This window comes from Epinephelus fuscoguttatus, linkage group LG3 (assembly GCF_011397635.1).
Source record: "Epinephelus fuscoguttatus linkage group LG3, E.fuscoguttatus.final_Chr_v1".
In the NCBI taxonomy this organism is placed as follows: Eukaryota; Metazoa; Chordata; class Actinopteri; order Perciformes; family Serranidae; genus Epinephelus; species Epinephelus fuscoguttatus.
The window spans coordinates 22,527,080-22,549,725 of NC_064754.1; the positions used below are offsets into that span (position 1 = coordinate 22,527,080).

General features: G+C 42.1%; 1 protein-coding gene across 1 annotated transcript in view; it reads right to left on the bottom strand.

The window, feature by feature from the left end:
- The window catches only part of frem3 (Fras1 related extracellular matrix 3), a 38,042-nt gene that overhangs the window by 1,679 nt on the left and 13,717 nt on the right, over positions 1 to 22,646 (bottom strand). Inside the window, exons 3-23 of the mRNA XM_049571621.1 lie at positions 14,721 to 14,867; positions 13,671 to 13,901; positions 13,425 to 13,550; positions 12,879 to 13,130; positions 7,340 to 7,489; positions 7,045 to 7,254; positions 6,557 to 6,754; positions 6,307 to 6,471; positions 5,643 to 5,825; positions 5,408 to 5,538; positions 4,790 to 4,948; positions 3,734 to 4,037; positions 3,525 to 3,656; positions 3,104 to 3,435; positions 2,292 to 2,484; positions 2,101 to 2,205; positions 1,639 to 1,766; positions 1,412 to 1,546; positions 588 to 714; positions 286 to 473; positions 47 to 193 (exon numbers count right to left, since the gene is read on the bottom strand). Of these exons, the coding sequence (XP_049427578.1) occupies positions 47 to 193; positions 286 to 473; positions 588 to 714; positions 1,412 to 1,546; positions 1,639 to 1,766; positions 2,101 to 2,205; positions 2,292 to 2,484; positions 3,104 to 3,435; positions 3,525 to 3,656; positions 3,734 to 4,037; positions 4,790 to 4,948; positions 5,408 to 5,538; positions 5,643 to 5,825; positions 6,307 to 6,471; positions 6,557 to 6,754; positions 7,045 to 7,254; positions 7,340 to 7,489; positions 12,879 to 13,130; positions 13,425 to 13,550; positions 13,671 to 13,901; positions 14,721 to 14,867 (3,743 nt within the window). The remainder of the gene's footprint in view (positions 1 to 46; positions 194 to 285; positions 474 to 587; positions 715 to 1,411; positions 1,547 to 1,638; positions 1,767 to 2,100; positions 2,206 to 2,291; positions 2,485 to 3,103; positions 3,436 to 3,524; positions 3,657 to 3,733; positions 4,038 to 4,789; positions 4,949 to 5,407; positions 5,539 to 5,642; positions 5,826 to 6,306; positions 6,472 to 6,556; positions 6,755 to 7,044; positions 7,255 to 7,339; positions 7,490 to 12,878; positions 13,131 to 13,424; positions 13,551 to 13,670; positions 13,902 to 14,720; positions 14,868 to 22,646) is intronic.

Below are 22,646 nucleotides of genomic sequence, written 5' to 3' on the forward strand. Positions count from 1 at the left end.
TCTATGATGTCTTTCTCCAATACCAGAATATATTGTATTTTAGGACCTGGAAAAGTGGAGATGAGGAGAGAGTGAAGCCGTCTGATCCTGGCTGTCTGACCAAAGGCAGACCTCCAGGTGTGTCTTGAGCCAGTGTGGCCTTAAAAGAGACATCACCAAATGCTGTGGCTTGAGTCTCTGGCTGGGCCTTGTCCTGTAGGAACAACACACACAGAAATCAGAATTTACTTCCTCTTGTTTTGGCTTAGATAACACACTAAAGTATGTGGATTCATCGCATCTTACCAGGATCTTGAATCTGTAAAGCAAAGAGGGAGCATCTGCCAGGCAGCCATACTCCTTGTTGGTGGGGTTGTACTTGGGAACATAACCATCTGCTCCAGTGCAGAGGAAGACTTTCTCTATGCTGCAGGAGAAGGAGTCGCCCAAGTTCTGGACTGGGTCCACCATCACACGACCGAAGATTGTGGAACCTAAAGCAAAGAACAGATGAAATGGTCAGTGGGACTGTAACATGGGATCCACAGGGTTAATGGTCCTCAGCTGTAGTGTTTACTAAAGTCCACTAGATGGCACTGTTGTAGTACCCTCTGAAAAAGCAGCATCAGTCCCCTCTCCGAAGCCCATGGAGCCGTCAGACAGCCACAGCTCCTTCTTGGACAGCAGGAACATCTGAGTGTTGAGGCTAAACTCGGCTGCAACTGGGTCACTCACCTGGAGCACAGAAGAAGAGTTACCGTACGCAGAACAGATTATAGGTGGCAGATCAGAGAAAAGCACCAATCTAAAGAAAGTTTGTTGTCAATGAAAACTTCTGACAAATGTAACTTCCCTAAAAACAATTAAAAGTTCTTAAAGTCTAAATCAGATATTCTCAACCAGGGGACCTTCAGGGTCTCCAGAAAAATAGGTAACAGTTTATTTTTATTACCTAATTCACTATAGAAGTGAGCCCAATGCTTTCATTTTGCTAACTTATGCTTCTTTGTGTCCTTTCTCCTCCCGTGACCTGGATATTGTTTGCTCTCCATCATCATGGAGGATCTTCTTTCCCCTTAAATGAGATATTCTCAACCTTTTTTGTGTCAAGGACTCCTAAACTGATATGCATTAGGTCACTGACCCCCATTTGATAAGATCTGGTTTTAGGTACCTCCATCTGAAAAGATTTTGGTGGTTAGAGTCTATAGATGTCAACTACAGATGAGGAGATAACAGTGGAGGAAGTGAAACTGTAGAAAATCACTCTTATGACTCTAAGGCTGCTTTTCATTATGCAAACATGTCTCTTCTCTCTACTCACGTCTCTTCCTTGCATCCTAGCTCTGAATGATCTGGGTCTATTTAAAGTGTCACCTTAAAATAAAACATCTGTGTTCTGGAGGATTTTTGTCAGGATATTTAGGCTAACCTGCTGGAAGCGAATGTCCATGTCAAACGTCAGTGGCTCTCTTGGATGGCAGACAGGAGGGATGCTGAACTCCCCATTGGGTGATGCAATGCAGGCGATCAACTTCACTGTGTAGGTCCCGGAGTAGTCTCTCACCTAGAGGTCACACAGAAACACTTACAAGGCTGTCTGTGATGTTTGTGATCATTTCACCGCAGCTGGCATGTTTTGACAGCATATCAACTTACAGCAAAGTCTGAGACAAAGCTCCACTGCTGCATGGGTTGGTTGTACGTAGGCTCAGTCCTGACCAGGGCGAGCGTGAATGTCAGCCCAGGGTGGTCAGCACATATCACCATGGATGACACGCTGGTGCCTGAAAAAGAAAATAAACATGTAGACAGTAAATCTTTAAAGCTGCAATTTGTCTAAACTACAACTGCAACTGTGTCCACTTTTTATTTATAGAGTGACCTTCTACATTGTTTGGGCCACTCGCCTCCTAACTGTAAAACCCTGAAGGGTCATTTTGACATTTGCTGAAATGACCCCTGCCACTTTCACACAGGAAGGACCCCTAATGTGGAACTCCAGAAATAGATGAAGAGAGGATGTCGGCCACAGGGTAATCCAATAGGAGGTCGCTGTATAGAATGACCGCACTGGATGGTTTTAGGGCGTGTGTGTGTGCGTGGGCACCACCCTCTTACCTGGATGAGACATAACAAACTGTCCCCTGAAGCGAGCCTCTGTCTTGAAGTTGACTACCAGGCGTCCCTCCTCATTTATACGCATACTGGTTGGGTACATGGCTCCTGTGAAAACAAAGAACGAAGTTACACAGTGCTTCACAAATGGACTGTAATCACCAACAGAGAGCAGCATCGGTCAGAGAACATACCCTGTAGCTCAGCCTCAGGTGGGCTGCCGATGCCGTCCTGCCATAAAATAGCTGTATCATACACAAAGGTGAGTTTGAGCTCTGACTGCAGGTCAAAGTGCTGCCAGCCTCCCACAGCTACGGGAGAGTGGAAGACGTAGGATACAAACAGAGGAACACGAAGCGTGACGTAAGACTGGACCAGGTTCAGCACCTGAATAAGAGACAAATCAGACATTGTCAAGGACCAGGAAGTGGCACAGTGAAATTCACCACCCACACATCTATGTATGACTTGAAACATACATTGAACAATTCACCTAAAGACAAAAACATTGCTGAGAACATAAAACCCTTTGAAAAGTCTTTTTAATGTGTCATATTAAGAGGATCGTGAGCTGAGGAACATAGGACCCAGGAAACTTAGATAAACCTTTCCAAGCAAGCTTACTTGCTAGCTGTCAGCTATTGTTAGTTAGCAAGTTGGTTTGCTTAGTTGCTTAAAAGACAGTAGTTTCAAACAGTTTATTCAAAACACATATTTGCACCACGACTCTTGTCTAACCTGACTGTCTGCAACCATTCCTCTTTTGTAGAGCTGTACTCCAACAGAGGCTGTGATATAAAGGTAGATGGTGCAGCACAGCTATTAGGCTACAATAGTTTCTTCCATTTTGGTCTCCAACTTTCAACAGACATTCTGCAATTGGTCAATATGCATGTCAAAGTTCACCAAAACATGGAAGTGAGTCAATTGTTAGATAAATGTTGGTGTAACTGGGCCATTGGAATGACTGATTTGGGTTTATTTGTTTCCTTTATGTGTGTCCTACCTGTCCATCGGTGCCTATGGAGCCTCCACAGTCATTCAGCAGCTCTGACATGTCGTAGTAGGTGGTGAACTCCCAGAGGCAGGCCTCCAAGTTGAGGTTCCTGTAGAAGCGCAGAGAGTTGGTTGAGCGCATGATCGGGCTGTACTGGTAGGGTGAAGTCTCGCCAATGATCTCAGGGTTCTTTGTTGCATCTGTGATGAAGCCGTGGCCTGTTTGGATCTCATTGAAGTCCAGCAAGTTGGAGCAGCGATGGTTGCCCACACGCGTGCCATCTGGGCTCAGGGTGAGCTCAAAGTTGGACAGAGGTCTAGTGGAGATCACTGGTAACATGCCTGTAGAGAGTGAATAGCTTAATTATCTGGGTCGTTGGCTACTAAACATTAAAGACTATTAATGGTTGTAATCTGTGTTTACTGCTCACCATCCATGTGAGGCATGTTGACTGTCAGTTTAATGAGGTTGGGGAAGTCTGGGTCATCTGGACCAGTGTAGCGGATCTTTGCAGAGAAGGGTTCAGCTCCAACAGTGCCTTGGATACGAGGCTGACACATACCTGCAAACAGTCAGAGGTCAGTTAATGATCTTCATACTGAGCATGAACGTTACATGTCCCGTCGGTCATTCACTCACCCTCCTCTTTGCTGATCACAGCGATGGGGCTAGACAGCTCCAGACCAGCATCTCCATTGGCATTGAAAGCTCTCGCTGCACATTGAACCCTTGAGCCGCTCTGGAAGTAGATGGAATCCAAAGTGATGGACTTGGTGTTGGTGAAGAAAGTATTGGTGTCCACCTCCCTCATGGGGCTGGCCACTCCATCTGAGCCAGTGGGGGCGCTGACCAGCCAGCGATACTGAGTGAGGGTGTCGTTGATGTTCTCAGCAGAGCAGATGGAGCCAGTTTTGTCAAAGTCGTGGTACTTGGGGTTGCAAGCCTGCAGGGGATGACAAGACAGATGGTAAGTGAAAAATTTTATTTCATTTATTTTACCAGGAAGTCCCACTGAGATCAAAAATATATTTTACAAGAGAGACCAAGGTAGGAGGCGTGCAAAATCACAACATATTAAATACAACATATACAACATGATATACAAAAATTCACAATAGCCATTTAACTCAGTGGCCTCTCAAGAAAAAAACCACATGCCTCCATCACCCCATTCTTTATGGTCCCCGAAGTTAATCAATGGATAGATTCTTTTGCAGATTATTTCATGCCAAAGGTGCATGGTAGGAAAAGGCAGTTTTCCCCAGATGGACTGCAGCGCCTTTCTAGTTTTCTAACCACTCAAAGCGCTTTAACACTATGCGTCACATTCACCCATTCACGAAACCATTCACACACTGGTGGCTGAAGCTACCATACATGGTGCAACCTGCGACTCAGTAACCATTCACACACACTGAAGGAACAGTCATCAGGAGCAGTTTGGGGTTCAGTATCTTGCCCGAGGATGTTTTCACATGTGGAGTGGAGGAGCCGAGGATTGAACCACCGATCTTCTAATTGGTGGATGACCTGCTCTACCTCGGAGCCATAGCTACCCCAGATCTGTCAAACCTGGGCTACATTAGCTAGAAACAGCCAGAGCTAAGACGGAGCAGGGCACAGACGTACGATGGAAATTAAAAGAAACCTGGAGGTGTTTGTGGCTCTCAAAAGCAGCAGAAGCATTACACTCACCGTCACACAAACAACAGGGTATCCATTGGGCGGCTGGGGCTTGTCTTTGGTTTTAGCAGTGTCGTCATACATGAGCAGGGAAACCACATGGGGCACGGCCGGGAAGGTAACATCTGCCACACTATCCATCTCCTCAATGTACACAATGGCTTTGTTCATCTAGCAAGAAGAGGGAAAGCATCGTTAGTTGGTTGTCAACTTCAAAAACAGACTTTAAATTGACCGAACATATTTCCCACCATCCCTCCGACAGATTTAATCTATCTTTGTTAAATTACCTTACATATTTGAATTTGTCACGTGAGCGGTACATGTCTGATGTACAGTGCATGGGCAGAATGTCGCAGTTCTGTTTATAGGTTTGTCTACTGTTTGGCTCTGCTGGGACATTCCCCTCAGCATCTCATTCCAGAGGGAAAAGCTTTTTATAAGACTCTGTGGTTCAGGCGTGCTGACAGCAATGCCAGCTGCTGCCTGGCTATTTTAACACAGGCTGACATGAGAGGGGCGCATGCTCACGTGTGTAGATATGCAGCACTGTACGTGTGCACATACAGGACTCGCTACTGGCTTATTCTTGTATGTGTGTTTGTATGTGATGTGCGGCCTTTGTGTCACCTGTATTTCAGCCACCATGTTGTCATCTGGCTTCATGTGTACAGTGAAGGCCTCTCTCATCTCTCTCTCGCCATCATACAGGATCTCAATCTCCACAAAGTGCTCCTTCTCACCCTCCTTGAATTCAACATCTGAGGAACAGAGACAGTAAAGTGAGCATTGATCAAAAACTTTAATATTTCTGGGATAAAGTCATATGAAGCAGCACTGTACAAACTGCTATGTCACTGCTCACCCTCTGACAGCGGGTTGTAGTCCTCTCCGGAGGTTGCAGAGCCGTCCTTGGTGTGGACTCTCACCACTGAGACCTTTGAGGTGTCTCCAACCCGCAGGATGGGAATCTTCACTATCGCCACGCCACCTTTGACCTGAGGCTCACGTACACTGTACTTGATCTCAGAGAAACGGATGACGGGCTCTGGAACAGGAAGAAAATTAGAATTATACGTCAGCCAGAACAACATAGACACATTTATTTTATCAAACAGAGTAGTTCTCTAGGCCACAATAAAGTCTCAGTGTCCTCAAATAAGGCTACATCCCAATGCCCTCAAACATCAGCTGCAGACTGACTTGGCAGAGATGGCTGCCATCTTGTTTTTACATGGATCAGTGTATTGTTTCCACTGCCATAAGATGGGACAAAAAAGTGTCCACAAATGAGGACAACAGGTCTAAGTTGAGCAGAGTGAAGTATAAGTTACAGTAAACTCAAAATCTGATGTCGTCATATGAGGACACAGGGTCTCAGGAAGTTAAGGTAGGTAGGACTAATTTATTTTCCACTCTCACCATTTTTAATTCTTTAGTTTTATCTGTATGCTACAGTCATTCCTTAGGTTTTGTGGATTTTTTTTTTGTGTTTATACAATATTTTTCTGTGTGGGTAAAATACATACTGTCTTTCTCATCTGTGACTGTGATGATCGCTTCCTTCTGCTCCCCGATAGAAGCTCCATACAGAGACTTGCTCTTTGGAGTTCCCAGGACGAGGCGGAACTCTTCGTCCTCTTCATGGACCGAGTCGTCCATCAGGCTGACCACACACGGCTTCTCGGTTTCACCTGAAACAAAAGGATCAACATATTTAGATAAGTGCTGCTGGATGTAGAGGAACAGGGAGATTAAGAGGGAGAGGGGAGGTCTCACCTGGCAGGAAAGTGATGACTGATGCGTCAGTGTTGGGTCTTTCACTGTAGTCCATCATGACCTGAGCAGAGCCTTGGCGAGTGTAACAGCGCACCGTGGACTTGATGCTAATGTCTCCACTGCGGTACACAATAGCTGTTACCTCCCCATCGGACTCATCCACCTTGTAGCTTCCTTCCTTGAACTGAAATTTTGGCACTGTAGAGACAGAAATCAACTTGTAATAAAAGACTTTCACTGCGTTTGAGTGAAGCTAAGGGCTGCACTTTACACAACACATATAGGATACAGGCTGCCCAAATTTAAACCGAATCGTTTTAAAAATTAATTAAATGGGGGATAAAAATATAACTGATTTAAAAGAGTATTTATTTTAAAAGACTAGCAATAGTTATATGACTTTACTCACATCAACTTATATAGAATATACTGTGAAGTTACTGTAGGCTTGGGTATACCATACTTCATCAGGTTTTGTGGACACTCACCGTCAGTGAATGTATCATTGATGGTGATGGTCGTCTTGCTAGGCTCCCCCAGCACAGCATTCATGGGCATCCGTAAGACAAGGTCAAAGGTCTCAGGCCCCTCCAGTTCCGGCTGACCCAGATCATCCAGGATGGTCACTCTGAATGTCTGCATCGTCACTCCAGGAGCAAAGTCTAGGTTGCGACTGATGCCGACATAGTCCAGTCCAGCTGCCAGACAGAGAGGAAACCATGAAATAACACTGTAATGCACAATCATGACTAAATGCTTAATGTGTCAAACTGCTGGTTTTACCTTCTGCGGAGACAGGCTCGCTCTTCCTGGAGCGCACGGTGACAGTAGCCGTCTTGGACAGATCGGTCCCTGTCCTCCAGACCTTCACCTCAACGTAGCCTGAACTCTCATCTGTGACATACTCAGGTTCCCCAAAATACAGCGAGGGCTCTGTGGGATTTTGGAATAATAGGAAAGTACAATGGGTAAATGATAAAGACATCAAAATCCCTTATGGTCATCACTTTTTAAATAAAATAAGCCAAAGTAATTGTCAAAACAGTGCATAAAATACATTTATCATTATGGCGTTTTGTCAAAATATTGTATTTTCATCAGTTCTGCTGTTTGTCGCAACAAAAGTTTCTTGTTAGATAGCAACACAAGCTTTTAATCAAGCCAGGTTCAGGGACAAATTGGCATGAATAGCTGAGCAAGCTCTCTAATTTTTGACTCAGCACAGGAAGAGAGCTGTCATCCCTCTTATCCTGTTCTCCTTCAACCTCCCTCCCCCCCACTTATCTAAATCCAGACAGCTCTGTCTGAACTCAACGCCAAAGGGCCGAGGATGCACCTGAAGAATTAGGGGTGTTCTTGTGTGTGCACGAGTGAGGGGATGTTCCCAGCGTCTGATGATAGAGCAGCTAATATGCAGTATGGCAAGGGTTTGGCAGAGACAGAGAGGCAACCATCCACTTTGTAAAGGCAGAGGGCAAGAATTCAGACCCCTGGAACACATTGTCAATTCGTCTCTCCTCACTTCTGTATAAAGCATGTTTTCATCACACTCTGTCCAGCCAGTGCTTTTAGAGATCGACTGATAGCAGGCAAACTCAGGCCTTAAGCTCTTCTGGACTATAAACTGAGGCAAGAAACATTTTCAGTTTAAATTATGATGCCAATTTCAAATAGGACCCCCTTAATAAAAGTAACCAATGGCTTTATACTTACTTAGTAAATTATCTACACAGACCCATTTTATTCTTTGCTTTTTCTTTGTGTTTAAACTTGTTTGTTTTAATCTTTTTTTTAATCTATGCACTTTTATGTATCTATGCTTATATGCATATACAAAGTGGTTCTCAAATAGCGTGCCACGGCACAGTGGTGTGCCATGATTCAAATCTAGGTGTGCCATGGGATTTTTGTGAAAACCACGCATTATTATTGCAATATACAGCTGGGCCTATACAAAAAGTTATGTATGAATTTTTAATCAGTATGTTGTGCGCATCCATTCCCTAATAGAGTCAATCTCTACCTTAAAAATTAAATTAAATTAAATTAAATTGAATTGAATTAAAGTAAATTGAATTGAATTGAATTGAATTTTAATTAAGTGTGTAGCACATCACATTATCTTACATTATTTCCTGTTTAAATGGATGTAATGTTGGTGCTTTGATAAAAGTTTAAAAAGTTTAAAATGAATTTTGAATCATTTTGTTAATAACTATTTCATGAGTAATAGTTGGTTGTCAATTGTTATTTGATATTAGTAAATAAAAACAAACATTAATGTCGTGGTTCTCCCCGTGTCAGCGTGGGTTCTCTCCGGGCACCCCAGCTTCCTCCCACAGTCCAAAGACATGCAGATTGGGGACTAGGTTAATTGGTAACTCTAAATTGTCCGTAGGTGTGAATGTGAATGGTTGTCTGTCTCTATGTGTCAGCGCTGCGATAGTCTGGCGACCTGTCCAGGGTGTACCCTGCCTCTCGCCCAATGTCAGCTGGGATAGGCTCCAGCCCCCCCGCGACCCTCAAGAGGATGAAGCGGTTAGAAGATGAATGAATGAATGAATTAATGTCGTGATGAGAGTCATAACACACATTATAGAGCCTATTGTGCACAGATATGCCTTGAGATTTTGTCTTGCCCTTTGGTGTGCCTGCGGCTCAAAAAGTTTGAAAATCACTGTATATGCTTATATGTTTTTCTTTGTAAAGCACTTTGGTGCAAAATCTGTTTGCATTTTTAAGTGTTATATAAATGTAATAAACGTAAAACTTGAAACAAATGCCTTATAGATCAGCTATAAGCCATCAACACAAACATTTGGGTTGCCAGGTCGTGAAAAATCTCTCTGTTTTTTGTAATAATGCAGTATTACATGGTGGTAATCTATTACTTAACTGGTTTCTATTGAATCGACAATACCACTGTTACAGATGCAAAAAGAGTTATTAATAAAAGGCTGCAATAATCCATCCTGATTAATTAAAGTACTAAAAGAAAAAGCAAGATTGGGGTAAATAAGGGATTTTTAATGACTTAGCAACCCCAAAGTTGTCCACATTAATGTCTTTTAACTAATTTTAAAAGCCCTATTAACCATTATTAAAGTGAAAGAGGAAATAAATATTTAGTCCTCTTATGAATGAAAAGCTGAAGTCATAAGCAATAAAATGCACCCTTGCCATTAAGATAAGATACTGCTGAGTAACTGACATTACTGAGTCATTTCAAGGGCACTATGAGTCTCCTTTCCTTGTTAAATTGCAAAACCATGTTTCAACATTTATCATCTCAAAAATGTCACTTGTGGCTACTGTTCAGCAAATGTTACACACCCTTTGGCCTTCTTTATCACTTGTGAAGCATTAAAACTAAAGTAAACATATAAAATACAATTGACGGGGCAGAGCACATGGCAATAAATGAGTTTGGGATGTGGTAATGGGATAGACTGATCAAATATAATTCTTTTTGTCTGTTTAAATGTTCTGTGAATGTGTTGTTAGGAGGCTAAAACACGCCAGTTTTCACAATAAAGTTGCTCTCAATTATTGATGCTTGACTAGAATTGGCAGATCTTGGGTTTAGTTAGAATTTGACGGATGCTGAAACAGACAACTGATGCCAAAAGAGGGATTTCTGGCACACTTTCTATGCCTCTCAGCCTCCAAGACAGCTATTTAGTAGCAGGGAGGATGAAGAGTGGGGTTGTATGGGGGGTTTGTGTGCCAACATGGCAACCTTAAAGATCAGGGGGAGGAAGAGCCAGACAAATACAGTAACAATGGAGGCTCGTTACTGGCGAGAGTCCAGACCACAAGTTTACTTAGACAGGCAGATGGTTTTACACACAAACACACGTACTCTGAACCAGATTTATGACGGGGTGTTGCTTCAGGACCCACCAAGAAGTGGATCCACAATAGAGGTTTACATTGAGGAGTCCGCTCTTGTCTCTTCACGTGTCTGGGAATGCACACTGATTATTTTTACATAAAGTTCAATTGTACTCCTGTTGCGAGGGATGCTTTCTCCACAGCACGTCTGTCTCTACAACAAGCAAGTCCAGGAAATTACCTCGGTGAAAGGCTGGAGATATGGAGGAGAAATGTAAGGAAGACAAAATGACTCTGGTGTCGCTGGTCGCAAAGAAAGACAAGAAGGGTCTCAAGGATTTTAAGAATTTTGGGGCTACAATTTGTCAAGTTTGTTAAGACGTTTTCTTTGACGGATCAAATCAACCCACTGACATCTGTGATGTATGGCCTAAAAAATAAACTGCTTGCCTTCTCAAGTTCGTAAACAGAAAGAGGCAACGTAGCCCTGAATACCATCAAACAAGGAGAAAGAGTAAAAACATGCCAGTCATTTGGATTCCCTGCACAATAGTCCCTCTCTCTGCACCACCTGCCTTTTGGTCCCTGCAGACAAAGGGATGCCCTCTGTTTCCCCCGAGCTCCACTGAATGCCAATGAGGCCTGGGGGTCGCTCGAGGAGCACAATGATGTTTGAAGCCCTTTTATCTGTCAGACAGCCCATAGTGTAGCATAACATCCACTGAGACCGTCATTCTCCCTCTCAACACCTGTCTATTGTTATCTTGTTTCTAACACTCAGACAGACAGACACAGGCAGACAGAATGTGGAGGATAACTGAAGCGGAGTGTGTAAACAAAGCAGTCAGACCCACAAACTGGAGGAGTAATGGACCCGAAAATACTGTAAAGCCATTAAGGCGAGTACAGTATCAAGGGCTTTTGCTTTGGCGACTGTGGTTATTGTGCGATTAATAGTGTGCAGATACCAAAATGGCAAAATAGACCATCAAAGGGGGCAATGAGAACAGGATCACCCCCAGCTGCCACTATAATGTCAGGAGCACTGTAACACAGCACATGACGCCATTCTGTCTTCACCTTTAGGCAAGTAATGTGTTCTGGGCTCCTTGCTCATTGTCAGGCAGTGTTTGTGATTTTTCGCTTTGTGTGCTTTTGTTGATTTGCGTGCATCAGTTTTGGATTTCAGCGAGTCTTTTCCCTTTTGCAGCAAGCAAGTATCTTTCTGCTGTCTTTAGCAAGTAAGCTGTGAATCAGAATCAGACATAGACCGGCAACACTAATATTAACAGTCACAGAAATCAGCAAGTAATAATATAGTTTTCTGCAAATATTAATGCTTTTGTCTGAAGCTTCAATGTTGGATAGTATACTGCAATCTGATCATAAATCAACTCATCTCCCTTTTCCTGGTCTGCTCTGGCATCTTTGTAGCCTACTACAAAGGTTTTCAAACTTTTGTGCCCAAGGTACAAGGCACACCTGTATTTATATCTGTGCACAATAGCTTCTATAATGTGTGTTGCTCCATGCAATAATGTGATCCAGCGTCCCACTCATGGCTTTCTCCTTTTAATTGTTCTCATCCCTCACACTGGCTGCCAAGTGGGGCTTTTGATGTGTCACACACTTATAATTCACACAATGACAAATAGATTCACTGTGTGTAAATCAGCTTATTATTGGGGGATTACTAAATTCTGATCTGTTTCTGATCTTATCTTGAATTTTCCTTTCCTCTCCTCTGGGCATACCTACGAAAAGTAATTCAATTCCTATGCAACCCACATAATCATGAGCAAGTAATTCATGTATAACCTATGTAATTGGGAAGGCTGCAAATCACATAACCAGTGAGCTGATGGTATTAAAGAAGGAAATAATATAAAGACTGAAAGTCTGCATAAGGAGGCAGGTTAGTGTGGTGCATGGGTCAAACAACACGGGACTTTCCCCCAGGAGACCGCTGTTTGAAACCCTGTGAAACCAAGTGAACTTTGAGTTATGTTAAGGTACGTTGTCACCATGTTTCTTTTCCTTAACCTAACCTACATAACTTTACTTGCCTAAATCTAACGCATTTCACTTTTCTTTAAGTGGGTAACGTCATTCATTGGGCGCTCATTTATTAAATATCATATCAACTTTTGTATGAAGATATGTTGAAACCCTACACCTGTTAAATTATGTGTTAGTTTGTTGGTTTAAAGTTGAAAAGGATCAGGAGGTTTTTATGAAAACCTGAACAGCCATCTTTAAAAGTTAGCCATAAATGTTTCTGTTTGTATCTGTAGTCATTTCATGAAGCCACTGCTTCATCTATCCAGCCATCCGTCTACAGTGTCCATGTATCTATCTGCAAAATTGAGCACCCACACACTTGAAGTTTGCTGGGGTGAGTAAAGTGTTGCTACAACAGAACAAGTCCAGCTCAGTAAACAATATTGGCTCAATAACAGGTTTAACTGCACACACAAACTTCACTCACCATCATCGCTGTCTGCCAAGATGGTGATCTTGGCGGCTGGGAAGTTGGCTCCCACCTGACCGCCCATGGGCATGCTGAGGGTGACGTTAAAGCTCTCCTCCTCCTCATACAGCGAGTCATCGATGATGATGATGCGACAGAGTTTCTCTCGCTCGTCCTTGTCAAAACGTAGCACGCTGGTGTGGTCCTCAGGTCGGGTGATGTAGTCAGAGTAGGACAGCACAGTGCTGGGTATGGTGCCAGTGGCGGTGCCTGAGGAATTATGGAAACAGAGAGAGGACAGGAGATTTCAACTTCAGTTATTCTTGTGTGGATCCTGGCAGCAGCAAGTCAAAGGATTCAATAAGGAATGCTTTAATATAAATAATTAATGTAGAAAAATGGAATAATAATAATAAATGTCATGAAATACAACTGGTTCGGTATGTAACAATAAAACAATTAACATTGACTTACCTTTATTTATTTTATTTTTATTTTTTCAACTTTTGATATTTAGTACTTTTTAAGGATACATTTGTGATATATAGTTTGTGTTCATCTCACCTTGCTGAGTCGAACAAACAACCATGAGTTCCTGGCTGGCATCTCCTGATCGCCGCACGGGCACTAACAGCTCTCCAACATCCTCCTCAATCTTGTACTCTGCTTGAGGAATGTAGACAGTCGACTCTGTTGTGGGACGGACACGCACAGATGATGAGTAATCATGTACAAGTCAATGATACATAAGTCTTTGAATCAAAAAGGCTGCATGTATGGTGGTAAGGATTTGCCCAAATAGAGTCCTACCATCTCCAGGATCCACAATTTCGACTGTTGCAGTGTCGGGAAACTCCAGCACAGCCATGACGGGGTCTGACAGCTGTATCTCAAAGGTCTCCGAGGTCTCAAACTCCTGGTCTGTGAAGATCTTGACCTTCCAGGTTGCCGTAGTCTGGCCGGGGTTGAACTGGACCTGCTTCTGGGCTTTGCCACGGAAGTCTTTGTCCTTCTCAGCTGTTCCATCCTTAGTGGCGATACCTGAGGGAGAAGGATGTATGTGGTTTGAGCAACAAGAGATTTAATTGCTGATTTCAGTGGCTCTTATAGTGACAGTGCTATTTTAATCCAGTGCTTTTCTGGTGTTTCAAACAATGTATATCATGATTTAGATATTTTATGTATGGTGCAAAGGATTCTGCATTTCTAACATTATTTATAAGGGTATGTGCTCCTTTACAATCCTCTTGCCACTTCAAAGACTGAAGTGTAGATGTTAACATATGTTGTCGTAAATCTGTTGCATGCAAGTGTCTGATGCAGCCAAACAGACCAGCATGTTGACATTTCCTAGTGACCTTTACCAGGAAAGGTTATACACGCTTTCAATCAGACCTCTTTCAGGCAAGAGAGGAAATGGAGCAGCAGTCAAACAAGAGCACAAAAGATTGGCACCTTTGGAGACACCATGTTGTTATTAGTGTTGATTTGATCTTTTCTTCAGTGTAAGTGTCAGGGTAATATGGGGATATCCTGCAGCTCAACATGAATCTGTGTAGGTTTTATAAGAGAATGTTATGCTGATGTTTTATAGAAGGGCACACAATAACAGTTAAATGAGCGATAATTCTTTGTGACATTGTCAGTTTAATAAGGGCAACATCCCTCATATGAGTTTATTGCTAATAGGTGACGGAAATGCTACAGAAAGACTCTAACAGGAAACAAAATGGCAAATAAGAAACAACAACAATGTCCTTTTTTGGTCTAAAACAAATCCATAAATATAATAATTCTATCTCTGGCTAAATCTAGTTATTAGTCATAAAAATGTAAAATGAAAAGACTGTCAACACTTACTGACGAAGGAGGTTTCCCCCAGGTAGCCTCTGCGTTTAAGTGTCACCTCCAGGAATTTGGTGTCCTCATCCACTATATAGTATTCCTTCTCCAGAGAGATCCAGGCCCAGTTGAGCCTGAATGGCTGAGGCTTTAGTTTGTTTCCACCTGAAGACAGAAAGAAGGCATTAGTACTTTATTTAAAAGACTTCCCCCACAGCACGGTACAAAGAAGAAACAATCCATTTTGTTCACGTTAGGAGCCGCTGAGGCATATAAACTACAATCTGCTCTGGGCTCAAGGATGAAAAGGAATCAAAGGGGCATTTTAATTTTGGAGGGGAAACATGATAACTTAATACCAGGGCTTTCCTGAACCTCACTTCACTGGGCCTTAAGAGGAGTTGCCTTACTCCTCATTTCCTCTGATTCTCATCCACCTCAGGCCTCAACAGGGCATGTACAAACACGGATATGTGTATAAGGTGTGCTTATGGAAAGATTCAGTCATAGTGTGATTTCTTTAATGAGCTGGCCTCCTGTAAATCTGCCTTACCTCATCATGTCCACGCTCTGTCGCTCTCCCTCTTGAACAAGGTGAAGTTTAAGTGGGAGCAGAGAGGCTTGTTTTTTGCTCCATTAGTGGCCACAAAGACATACTTCTTACACTAACATGATTTTATCTCACCGCAGTGTGACAAAGCAGCATATTATTTGGGCTCTTAACACGTTATGACCGTGATTTAGCACCTCTTTATCATCTCTGAAAGAAGCCGTGCTCGTAAAACACACATCCGAACAAAACATCCAAAGCTCAGAGTCACCTGCCACTGATCCACAACTTCAGACCCAATTCTGTCCTTAATCCACACTATCTCATGACTCATGTAATCCCTCAAACTGTCAGCTCACTTTTGGTCATTGACGTGAAACCGGCTCTTTAAGATTATGGGTTCTGCTACATAATCTGAATGTTTTTTTAACAACAGTGGCAAAGGGCCAAAATGCCTTATCTTTCAGTGAGAAGAGCCCGGTGACCTGTGACTTTTGATGTGAAATGGGTCAAGCTCACTGGGTTATGTGGATCAGAGAGGTTAGAGCAGGCTGTCTCTCTTTAGTCTTGCACGGCTGGTCACACTGGCGACAACCCCTCTGACCTGACTCTGCTAAAGATGCTTAGAGGTGCGAGGGAACCCAGGAGAAACATTCAGCAATTTGGTGGGAAAGTTTTTAAAAGCTAATATGTTTTTATGTGGTGTGATTCTCATGGATGATAAAACAGTAAAAAAAAATTTCCAGCTTGAATAAAATGTAAACAGAGAACAATGGCAAGGAGCGTCTGCCTGTCCGCACAATCGAGCAGCATTGAGCTCAGTTTTGGCTCAGTGAGGACGAAAGAGGCTGCAGTTTTTATGCTATGTGACTGGGGACAATGAAAAGACAGGGGGGTTGAGAGTGGGTATTCAGGATGGGAAGGGGGCCACTTCCTCAAACCCACATGTCAACACTGATGCCAAACCAGGCCGAGACACAAAAGGGGCAAAGCACACTCACAGAGGCATGTTCAGATGGAACTGATATGACAGTACTTCATCACATCACTACTGGCATTTAAGAGATACTATGCTGATTTCGAACCAGCTTTGTATCGTAACAGTGTGGGCCGTATGTGTAAATGAACTATGGTAAACTTTCCTCCAGCTTACGAGTGCACAGATCTCTCTGCTAGTCTCTCAGATATCTGGAGTGAACGTTTGATTGACTCAATCGTTCATTAATTCATGTAGAAATAGCACGCTCTGTTTCTTCGAATGTCAGCCTACTCATTTGAGTCACAAATGCACCCAAAGACTATAGAGTGCTGCAGGAGTGAGTCCTGAAACATGGAAATAAATTAGCATTTCTGCACTCCCGTTTCCTTCGTCTTGAAGTCAGTGGGTTTTTTGACTGGGTTTTGGTTGGATGCCTGAAATAAGGTCTGTGGTTAACACAAGCTTAGGAGTCATTTACTTTTGGTTCAACGAAAAAAAATATGCCCACCTGAGAATTTTGAAGCTTTTTTGCGTCTTATAAAAGTCAGTTACTAACAAGTAGCTAAATGAGACCTAAGAATTCCATCATGCCGAACATCGTTGTCAGAGCAAAATCTAGCAAGCCCCTCTAGTTTCCTATTATTGTTTGAGTCACCTTAATAAGCCACCTGACCCAGTAACTCAGGAACCTTTTAGGCAGGTGTACTGAAATGAGTGTGAAGCGTGGATGATGCCACGAGGTGACAGTCTTTAACCCCTGTGTGCTTGATTAATCTTAGTTTATTGTTTGATGAAATAATTTAACACCCCATTGATTTGAAATTTGTTTTTGTAACGGCCTGTTTGTTTGGAGATTTTTGATTTTGTTTTAATGCAAGAGTTAAGACAATCAGTTTATAGCATCATCCTGCAACTTTCCATACATCCTTTAAATCAATAAACTCTTAAACCATCTTCTGAGGATTGCATTTACACTTCAGAAATCATATAAGTAGTGTTAATTTGTGAAGATTATCTGTCTGAACAAACGTATAAGTATCTTAAATTTGTATTTGCCACAGAGCTTATTTTCTGCAATAATCCAAAATCCTGTGCAGAAACTATAAAAATGGCAAAACTCGTATTACATCACCCACCAGCGGGAGTGTTTATTGGTCCGCTCAACTGCAGTGCATTCTGGTAGTTGTAGGTTTTCTACCTCCTGAGCAAAAGCAAATGCTCTGTTTTTTCTCTGGTCAAGTAGCATTCATTTCCAAAGTATTTGCATCTTTCTACTGTATAGACAGCCTTGTTTTATAAAAAAAAAAACCCACATCTTTCAGGCAGTGAAATATTTTTTTAAATACCTGGTATGTCTTATTTATCTGCCACTTTCCACACACAGACGGACACATGAATGCAAGCACTCCACAAAAGCCCACGCCTGGTAAAAAGCAGGCAACATGGAGCAACAGAGCCCAACGGGCAAAGCTACCCTCGACCAGTCTCCATGCTCAGGTTTCCAACGGTCATGGCTAAAAATACAGGAAACATGTATCATGTCTGTTTTTGCTTGCCCCAGATTCTTTCGGTGTTTATACAGTGCATGCATGAAATGATACAGTTACACAACGGACTGTATGACTTTGCTGTATTCTGTGCAAAAACAATCACACACAGTAACTGTATTCTGGTAAATGTATATAAACTCTAGACTTCTGCTCAACCTGCACTGCTTCACAAGTCATGAACCTGTTAAACCAAGAAGGAATCAAATCCTCATCTCAACTAGAAGACTCCTCATTGTGGTTTGATGTACAGAAAGTCTTTGACAAACTTCAATTATCAGATTGTTTCAGTGCCGGAGAAAGTGTGTCCTGGCAGACAGCCGTATTTGGATCTGATATGAAGAGAAGCTTAGTCAGTGGCCATCATCGAGGATTATCAAATGAACACGGAGAGACAAAAAGCCTGCTTCTGTCTTGGCACCGAGCAATCAGGCAGCTTTAGGTTTCTGCATTGCTACAAGAAGTACAACAATGGAGTTTTTATGAATGAGACAAGAACACAGCTATTGCTCTGGTATTTCATAGACTGGTGGACTATATTATGCTGAACAGCAGACACCTACAGTGCACACACAACCAATGGATTTTAAGAGATTCAAAATGACTAAAAAAGCCATATATTTCTTCTAAACTGTCATAGTTTTGATGTATAGTTTTGTTTTTTTTTTTACTCCTATATCTAGATTTCAGACTCAATGGCTGTTGCATAGGTGTGTGAGTGTGTTAAAAACTGAGTAGCAAGTGGCACCTTGTATGGTAGCCTCAGCCACCAGTGTATGAATGTGTGTGTGAATGGGTGAATGTGGCTCATGGTGTAAAAAGCGTTTTGAGTGGTCAGAAGACGAGAAAGGCGTTATACAAGTGCAGGTCCATTTACTGCTCAGCTACAACTCATACAGTTTATAGAGTGGTGAAGTTGAGCGTGGTGTATTTATGACGGCAGTTCAGCGTGCCGAGATGTGACCGAAACCTTTGAAAGCATGGCTATACTACAGGCCTGTGATGTCTGATAAAAATAAATGTATAAAATGTGGGAGGATTATATCAGGAATAACTGGGAATACAAGAAACATAATAAAGCACCTCATCAAGCTCGGAGATAACTTGACACCATGTTTACATGGCTGTAAAAAAGGTATCAAATAAAGTACCTCACTGGTATCCCTATAACTTTAGGGGTACTGATATTTGTACTGGTATCGTCATTTTTCAAATGATACCCAGCCGTAATTGTAAGAGTCAGAAATAGCAATTACCAACTGACACGTGAACCGGAGATACAGGTGTAACATGACAAATATGAAACGACGTAATGGCATTGCACAAATGGCCATCGTATGACTAATATTTCCTGACGTTTTAACTGCCTGTAATTTACCTACCATCAAAACGAAATCAACTCATCGTCATTGCTATAATTAAACATCACCTTTTTAGTTTGAGAAACAGTTAAGATCTCCTCCTGGAAATGTTCTGGAGCTTTAAGCCACATCCTGTGAGATCAGCTGATGGTTTGCTCATCTTGTACTGAGAATTGTTTGTCAAACTGCTGTTTGCCAGGTCAGCATTAACACTTCAATCTCAAATTATGTTTCCTTTATGTGCAGTCTCAAACACTTAAACACCTCAGATCTGACACTGTACAAACCCTACTATATTTGTCATACATACAGGTAACCTGTTTTTGGCTTTGTATATATTGTATATTTTGGTCTTTTTGTATTTCACAAACTTTGTGTTGCAGATGTAGCACAGCAATTCCCTCTGGGTAAATAAAGGGTTAGGGTTGGGGTTTTATCTTATCATAGGTTAGCTGCCAGGCTTTTTAACCAGAACCAAGAGACATGATCACATCACTCCAGGTTTAGCCTCTTTACACTGGCTCCAAGTATGTTTTAGAACAGATTTTAAGATTTTATTGATTACCTTTCAGGCTCTTTATGTTCTCTCACGGGCTATATCTCCGATTCTCATAGTACTGTACACGCCAGGACGTACTTTGAGGTCCTCGGGCAGAGGTTTATTGTCTGTTCCAGAGGCCCCGCTAAAAACTAAAGGGGGCAGAGCGGTTGCTCTCAGGGCTCCGAGACTCTGAAACAGTCAGTGATCTCTTTTAAATCCCTTCTTAAAACATACTTTTATGTTTATGAGCCTTTCCTGATTTTAAGTTAATTTAGACTATCTTTTATTTCCTCAGTGTTTATACACCAAAGTGTTTTTAGCAGTTCCTTTAAAAGTTGTTGTTTTCATGTTTAGGCTGTTTTAATTATTGACATACAGTATAAAGCACTTTTTGACTCTGGCTTGTCTTGTCTTATTTTAATAGGAAAATATCCTTCAGAACTTAATGAATGCCAACAACACATTTTAGCCAACAGGACTGAGGAGACCCCATCTGTCATTTTCCCTGACCTGTCCACTCAGTGGGTCTGTTGTTACACTGTGTGGTCAACAGGTGCTGTTTCTTTGCTGTACAAGTGGTACAGGTGGTTACTTTTGTTCAGAATAACTACTGTCAGTGTCCTGACCTTTCCTCAGCCATTCAAAGGAATTTCAAAGTATCTCATTCACTGTTTACTCAAACAAAGTTACATGAAGATGAAAAGCAAGTAAAACAGTTTTCTGTCCGAGCTCAAGATCATCAAAGCGAAGGTCGCTCTGGCTTTGTCCGTCTATCTGTCTCTGTCCTCCTTCCCGCCAGACTCCCAGACTATGTGGAGCAGAGTGACAGCTGTACTCCACGAACCTCATCCAACAACCCCCCCTCCGTGTCCCCCTTCCTCCCTGTGTCGTCTTTGTTCGCTGAGGGGATGGACAACTGAGAGGGACAGCAGGCCACAGTCTGGGTGGGCCAGATCTACCACCATGGCATGCCTCCCTGCCTGCCTCCACATTGTTCACACAGTGTAATAGAGGGGAATCTCCCTTTCTCTGACTTCTTTTGTACAGACACGGAGGCTGGAGCTGGCATGAGTCTCGAGAAAATCAAGTAATAATCAAGAAGCCAGACTTCCCAGCAGGGCTGTCCTTTAGACGGGACTGACAGACATGAAAATGGTTCAAATTAGCTCAAAATAGACGAGTTAAAAGCCTTGGAAAAAAATAGTTGCGAGCATAAAAGTCAAAATAGATTTTTTAGACATGATTGATGGTCTAATTTATTACAATTTTTATGACACACACATTCTACCTTATATTAGACTGGCCATCAAATCCAATACATACAGTAGCTGCCTGGCTCAGCTCACATTTCCATTAGCTTTTCAAACTGACAATCATCCTAATTTCTGCTTGGATGTAAAGTTTTATGAGCCACATGTGTTTCTAAATGCCCCTGTTAGCAGCTATTTAATAAATTAGCTTCAGTGTGATTGATGCTAATTGCTGACAAGGGCACGGAATGAATATTAAAGAAGTATGCTAATGTTTTCCTGTTTTAGGGCCTGAGTGAGAGCAACTGGATCGTCTCCAAACCTTCACTAAATGCTACTTGATTTATTTTAGTGCAGTAAGTCACACACTGGCCTGCTACAAAGTGGCACATTAAGGTATTTTGGTGCAGTATTTAACTAAAAAAATAAAAGTCAGCAACAGAAAACGACAGACTGACTCAGCAAAAGAGTGTTTTTCATAAATTTTCGAGTATCCATTACCTGCAAAACAACATCAAAACGTACACAGGACATTACAGCCTGAGATTTTCCCTGCACCAGCGTCCTTCAACAGCACATTCCTCATCAGCTCACATTCACGCAGCAGTGCTTCCTGCACCATACATAGATGCAGCGGGATATTGGGTCAGGCCGGAGATATCACTAGAGAGGAAGGTCAATATGAGGCTTTGACGTTCACCAGCATGATGCAAGGAAGAGCAACCTTCTAAGAATATCCTCATCAGGTGACAAGCATCGCCATTATTACATTTCCTCATTAATCATCCTGTTGATATAAATACTGGGGAGGTTCCAGTCAACTATGCTCGGTATTTAAATACCACTGTGTTTTTAACTATGGTCCCTTAAATCATGGAGATGTCAAATGTTGATGGAAACAGCTGAGCATTTCTTTATTTTGATTCTTTAACATCTTAATAAGAGTAGGAATAGATAGTGAAAGCTATAGCTTCCTCTCTACGTTCCAAGGAGTCTCATAGGAATGCTGCATGATTCAATGTATTAATAACTTATCATTCCTTCCGGACAGTAGCAGCATGTGCTGTAAATCGACACATCACAGAGGCTCCATTGCTGCTTCAGTTTAGGACAGTGAAGTTATATCCACAGGATGTTACAAATCATGATTTGACAGGGACTGAGAGCCACATCTTTGACACTTGCTTGCCATATACTTGACATTGTGACACAGATGCTTGCAACACCTTGGAGAAATCTAATAACATCACAGATGCGGCACTGGGAGTCTTCATCTTGTGTCAAACTAGGAGGTGCAGAATCATGAATAAGGATGCAAAAAAACTAAAAAAGATATTAACAAAAAGACTTTTAACAAACATTTTCTGAATTATGTATAAGCTAATGGCAGCACCTGCAGATGCCATGTCCTTTAGCCTGCCTTAAAGTTATAGTAATGTAATAAACAGAGCTGAATGTCAGCATGCTAAACATGCTCCCATTATCAGTGCTACCGTTCTAATGTTAGCTGGTACATAGTTCCCCATCTTAGTTTTCTGATGCTGATGGTGTCCTTATTCCCAATCAGACAGAGCATGTTTCAGTAGCCTGGGGTGGCTGGTTGTATTTGTTTTCAATGAGAATGAAGCGTTTTGCTTGCTGCTTTTGCAATGCTAAGCGGCTTGTGTTTTTCTAAAGGAGCACCCTGAACGTCTCTAATGAAAAAAATTAAGTTCA